At 34.6% G+C, this 6869-nt stretch overlaps 1 protein-coding gene across 1 annotated transcript in view; it reads right to left on the bottom strand.

Moving 5' to 3' along the window:
* Positions 1 to 2299: 2299 nt before the first annotated feature.
* The window catches only part of LOC117181461, a 163483-nt gene continuing 158913 nt past the window's right edge, over positions 2300 to 6869 (bottom strand). Inside the window, exon 9 of the mRNA XM_033374127.1 lies at positions 2300 to 2506. Within this exon, the coding sequence (XP_033230018.1) occupies positions 2501 to 2506 (6 nt within the window). The 3' untranslated portion in view covers positions 2300 to 2500. The remainder of the gene's footprint in view (positions 2507 to 6869) is intronic.

Raw genomic sequence — 6869 nt, 5'->3', positions numbered from 1 at the left:
CATGATTTAAGATGCCAACGACTGTCCATATAATTTTAATTCATGGACATAAGATCATTGAGTCCTTATTGCTTCCAATCGGGCAAATGTCAGAAGAGGCTCTCCTCTCTGCATGCATGGTTTAGATTTTTTGAGTTTTTTTTGCACGTATCATACAGATTGGAAATGAAATCGTTGCAAATAAGGAAAAAAATACTGAAGAAGTGGAAAAAAGAAAAAGGAAGATACAAAAAAAATTCTACAAACAATTAGGTTTGCTGGTTGATCTACCAAAACAGAATTATGGGAGTTCTAATGATGGTATTACTTCCAGACGATGTTTCGAAAATACAAAGATTTCTTTTGAAATTACTGGAGTTGACAAAGATTTAATTAGGCGTTTCCACAAAATACTTCAAGTTATTTCCAGTGGTTTTGAAATTGATGTGCAAAAATTTCGAAATTACGCTACTGAAACTGCGAGAAGATTCGTTGACTTATACCCATGATTTAAGATGCCAACGACTGTCCATATAATTTTAATTCATGGACATAAGATCATTGAGTCCTTATTGCTTCCAATCGGGCAAATGTCAGAAGAGGCTCAGGAATCATTTAACAAGTACATAAAGAAGTTTCGCGAGAATTTTTCACGGAAATGTAATCGGTCAAAAAATATGGAAGATGTTTTTAACAGGCTTTTGATTACATCAGGCCCGAAAATCACTATTTTACGTAAATTGCCTCAAAGAAAACTAAAGTCATTTTCTCAAGAAGCGTTAGAATTGCTTCGTGGAATCGAAGTTCCAATATCCGACTTGAATCGTGAGATTAATGACTCTAATGAAAGTGACGATAACAGTGTTGACTCAGATTCGTCGAATAGTGACTAAAAATTATATTATAGTATACATCTAGTGTATAGTGTATTCTCTCAGTAATTTTCATGTATTCAATAATTTAATGAGATATAAGGACTACGACAAACTTTGCACAAAATCAAATTACCGTCTCGGAAAACAGTCCATTATATGGAATAATATATTTAAATGGTCGATTCTTGATCTATTTTCGTGTTCAGCGACCTCAAAAAACAAATAATATCAAAATTTGTCCCACATATTAGATCCGCCATTTTGAATTTCGAAAATATGAATTCAGAATCGTAACAAGCGACCACAAAAACGTAAGTATATCGAGTTTTAAAAATATTGAATGACTTTTCCCAAAATTTGTCAGCCATATTGGATCCGACATTTTTAATTTCGAAAATGTGAATCGAGCATCGTAATCAAGGACCTTAAAAACGTAAACACACCGAGATTTAAAAAGATTTAATGACTTTTCCCAAAATTTGTCCGCCATATTGGATCCGACATTTTGAATTTCGAAAATCGGAATTGAACATCGTAATCAGCGACCTCGAAAACGTAAGTATACCAAACATTATGGAATTCCGATAACACCTTTAATTTTGGCCAGCTTTTTGGATTTTCCGACCACTGTGAGTTGTCGAGAATTATAAGTTTAGGCCTCGAATCATTAGAATAATCAGAAGATTGTGGTAATCCTTCACGAAACTCTATCTCTTTTCCATATTATTTATATGCAGTTTGCCACTCAGAATAATAGAAAATTATTCGATCGATTTGTGTATCGCACATACCATTGAGATTTCGAAGAAACTTTTTTACTAAGAAAGTTTTACCACAACCTGTTGGGCCATATATTAGTGAAGTGAAATGATGCTTCCAACGTGTGTCCATCTTTGATAGTGATACATCTTCAATCAAACCTTGTAATTTATACATGAATATGAAATATGAAAAATTTATGATTTAAAAAAAATTGTAATTCGCATATTGTTACTTGAAGAAAGTTATTGGTGCCTTGTTTGTTTCCTTTTCTAATTAGCTAATTCCTCGCAATGTTAGGGTATTGAGCTAATACCCCTGATACAGCATGTCCTTCATGCGCTCATTTAACGTTCCTTTGCACACGCCCCTAAAATTTAGCTTATAAAGGCGTGTTTCTTACCGTCCTGCCGCGGTCGTCGTCGTCCACCCCCTCGCCGAGAAATAATAGTTTTTCAGCTATATTCAGGATAGGGACGAAAAACATAAAGGATAGAGGGTAAAATTAGACTATTCACATTATGAACATACATTTTTTATTCAATTATTATTCTTTATGATTGTACTAGCAATGATTGTACATTGATCAGGGTATTCATCATTTTTAGTACATTAGAACAACTTCTTTTGAAAAAAATTAATCATAGAAAAATGTTTTTCATTCATAAAAAATTTAAAAACCACGGTATAATAATTTTCAAGTTATAAAAGAGTAGGATCACTAAACGTAAAGTTTTGTGACCCTATGCACAAGTAGTAATCATATTCATGACTCGCCATGAGTTTTTCCGGTAACATATCTAGAGCTGTTTGACTGTAGCAGAACATTGTATCCCCTGAGACGCTCTAGTCATAGGATATTATAGGGCCTCCAAATGATTGGAAGATCATTTCTGAAAGCACAGAGTAAATAATCTTATTATTAGGATACAGAAATTTTATATGATTTAATTATGTGAAACAAGTATACCTACACATTTTTCATTCATTGCTGAGATAGTTTTTATGCAAAGTGTGGGAATGAGAGATAATTCATTTTAGCCTTCAGACGTTATAAATAAATAAATTGAGGAGGATTTATCTGTTTTTACCTATTTATTCTCTATGTAACCAAACGGGAGAGAATAGTGATTTTTAATTAGCCTTCTTTTATTGTTAACAGGTTTACAGGTTTTATGCTCATCTTTGGTGACTACATCGTGATATTCAGTTCTACCAATAGCTCTATAATTTAAATTAATCGGAGAAGCCTTATTAACCACAAGATCGCAAATAGAGTCAAAGTTTATGATTTGGAAATTTTTATAATTTAGAGAAATACCTTTCACTCCGCAAACATGATGCTGATTGTCATCAGGTGACCGTACTTTAAAGGCATAAAATTTTAGTCCACCCGAGACAAAAGTTTCAATAAAACTTCCCGAACCATAAACTTTGAGCTCATCTGTCAAATCTCCTAGTAAACATCCTGTAACTGGGGTATATTCACCTCTCTCGTTATTACTAGAAAAAATGACAGAATCCGTATCAAAATAGAAAAGACGACGATCTAGTTTTTTCAAATAATAATACAATTTTTAATGAGCCTGCGCTGTTGTGTATGCGGCTATCACTACATTAGTAATAGGCGCTGGGGCTACAGTTTCGTCTTTGTACATCCAAGATTCATAAATATTTGCCTGGTCTACTGATAAGATATTTTTAAGAACTTCATCTGTACTTTCAATAATATCAATTAAAGCTTTTCGTGTATCTAATATTTCGGTTTCTGGCATATTTTGACGTTGTCCGAATTTACCCCAGAAAGAATTCAAACAAAGCTTAGCCAGTAATCGTAAAGCAGGATTTTTAAAATGTTTTCCGGATCGAGCTGCATATCCTCTAAATCTAAAAGTTGTTTCACATATGCTTTTTTACTCTCATCAGTAGTACAATCTGAAGGATATCCACTGGCTTCATGTTTTAGGTTGAAAAATCTATTTATTTATTGTACAAACGGACCACCGATCTATGAGTTCGGGTCATACTGAGTTGTCTCATATTGCCAAATCTAAAAAATCGATGTTATTTTGTACCCATCTTCGAGAGCTACTTTAAGTTCATCAGAAACCCATGTTCCCCCCATTTTCTTTCTTACTGATATTATCTATATGTGGACAATCCTGCAAAAATTGCAATTCACTGCAAGTTCTGCACAGAGGGAACATCAATTTGCCATGCATTCGAACAGGAAGAACAGGCAGATAGCTATCAGTACGTTGTAATATGCTGCATTTGATAAGCCCCTCGCCATTATCTAAATCATTATCTGGTCCAGTTTATTCCTTGCACTCATCACCAATATAAACTTTTGGGTGGCCTATGAGAAATTTTCCATATTTTGATATAAATGGATATAAGGAATAAACGTCCAGATAAGAAATTTTCATATTTCTCTTGCCTGATAATAGGAAAATGTATTTCCCGTTCTTCCGCCGTAGAAAGTATCGCGAGGTTTAAGAGCACCGTGCATTAGAAGAGGATGGTCTTTTGAGAACTTTCTTAATTCAGAATCTCTGAATTTTAACCTATCAAAGTCACACTCCCACATTTCAACTACTTCGTATCAATTTTCTCGAAGTCGTTCAGTTTGGGCCCAGCTACGATCGAAACGGTCAGTCATGCTCTGAGAATTTTTACCCACACCCATTCTTTTATGACGATTAGTTTGATTACACCGAGGGCAACCGTGCCAGCAACAATCGTGAAACTGATAAACGGTTTTTTTTTTATTTCTAAGCGTATCCTCATAATAACCATCAACTAATATACATTCATGTAGTCGGTATTCTAGATTTCGGCCAGCATGAATGATTTCTAAGTCTAATTCATGCTCTACAGATAGAAGTCATTCGATAGCTTTTTTCAACTGCTTATTTGCTAACCTATAACCCCCATTTGGTAGGACACTTATTCTGTCAGACTTTAACTCATTTTTCTTAAAAACTACTGAGCAAGCTGAAGCAATAATGACACTTTCGACAAACGTTCAACATTAGTAATTTTGATAAATAATTCTTGAAAAGCTAGGCAATCAGGACGAAGAATATCAACATCATTTATAATTCTTCGTACCACTTGTCAAATTCTTTACGGCCCTCTAAGGACATTGTATCTGGGGAGTAAAAATGTGCATAGGGTAATTTACCTACATAAAGCGCATTCTGTGGTCTATTGAAGAGGTGCGGAAATGTACCTTTCTTTGCCTCTTTTAAACCGAAGGCTGCCGGCATAACACTTAATGGAATGTGTAGATAATTAAGACTATCGATAAATCGCGTTTTTTTTTTACTTTTAGCAAAATTACGCTAGTACATTTAAAATCAGCTCTATTGGTTCTTTAGTACCTCTACTCTTAATGCGTTCTTTAAGAATGAATTGAGCATCGAATCCAATCGCATTGTGTGCTATGCATACGGACTCATCAAAATGCTTCGAATCACGAATAGCGAACTCAGTGAACTGAGCCTTAGGATCGTTATCGAAAATATACTGACGTACACCACACGATTGACATTTTACCTTAGGATCAGGATCGTTCATACAATCATCACAAACCTGCTGTGCCACACACAAATTAGGTTTGAGAATATTTGTTTATTCGTCATCTTCGACCTGCTCACGCTGCAGTGTTTCAAAGTCATAGAAAATGTATGCAACATTTCAGTTTTTGACTGTCCTCTTTTATCTTTTTATTTTCTAAGGGTGCCATAAAACAGAAATGATAAATAGGGCAAAGTTTCTTACATGTTATACAATCAAAGAAGCCACATTTATGTACTATACCTCCCCTTTCATGGTTTTCTCCGAGTTATGTAACTTTGAACAACCATTACATACTTGTAATACTGCACAAATACTTTTACCTATAGAGTTTGAATTGAAAATTAAATGTTTCCCGAAACATTCGACTCTATAAAAATACCGTCGACAGTCTCCACATTTAATATTGCCATTTTTTTATTCATGTCACCATTGCCCTTACATGACGGCGAACTAAAACAAGCATCACATTTCATTGTGCATCTGTGATCATTTTGTTTAAAATAAGCCTTATTACAAGGTACACAACTTCTTTGCTGCGCCAGCCCCGATTAAATTTAGAATAGCGCTATAATGGAAATTTCGAGGACCTTCATAAAGTAAATAAATATTATGTTTGATCTCACTACTACATATTTGGGACTTCTGAACTACCCTCGTAAATAGATTTATCCGGCTCTTTCCTGAAATCTTTAAAATTAAAAACCGTCATTGCAATCTGAGTTTTTGCCAGATATTTCTGATATGCAATTAGCTCAAACAGGCCACATCCAATATCTGGTATTATCACACCAGCATCTCTAGTAAACTTTTCAGCTCCTCTAATTTGTGCTTTCAGCTTATCCCTATCGCTTATACTTCTATACTCTTTTTTAAAATTGTTATTATTTGGATCAGGCTGTCGATTTGCATTCGCAATCGCTACTTCGATGGCCTGTGGTGAACATGTGTTATTGTTGTTAGCTATTGTATAAACTGATTTTTCAAAAACTTTGCTAGTTAGTTTCACACGGCCTTTTCCTACTATTACACTCACGCGTGTAATTTCTACTGCAAAGGGGTCATCAATATTAAAACTTATGGCACTTTGAACTACTGATTTTACTAATTTCAATAAGTCTTCGAAATGCAGATCTTTAAGGGGTAAAAACGCTTTCCAGGCAACTTCTTTAGTAAACCCTTCCGATCCAAACAAAATACCCACTACATATGTTTCCTTATACCACGAGACCATATAATTATATAACTCTAAAAAGGCTAATTCCAACCAAAGAACAGGATTATTCTCCCCTAGAGGTACAATTTTGAAAGTTTATTTTCGCCTATTTGTGTCGAACTTTCTTACATATTGGCCAGTTTCATTTATTTTTATTATAAAGGGGGCTAAAATATCTCTCTCATTCCTAACTTGTGGTTGAGTATCATTTACATCTTTCGAGAGACCTTCGACAGCTTCATCAGCCATTGACTGGCCATGAGAGTCTTGTTTTACGGGAGATATGCTAACCTTCATAGCTCTAGATGGGTCTGCAATCGCACTACTGTCTGCAGCTGCTGTTACATAAATTGGGCTCTGCTTCCTATTTGACTCTTCTTGAGTTAATAATGTGCTTTCAAACAATTTTGAACTTCTCAAAAAAGAATCATTTAACAATCATGCATTTTTTATAGACC

Source organism: Belonocnema kinseyi, chromosome 10 (assembly GCF_010883055.1).
Source record: "Belonocnema kinseyi isolate 2016_QV_RU_SX_M_011 chromosome 10, B_treatae_v1, whole genome shotgun sequence".
In the NCBI taxonomy this organism is placed as follows: Eukaryota; Metazoa; Arthropoda; class Insecta; order Hymenoptera; family Cynipidae; genus Belonocnema; species Belonocnema kinseyi.
The sequence above is the reverse complement of the archived record's forward strand: the minus strand, read 5'-3'. Positions and strand labels throughout refer to the sequence as shown.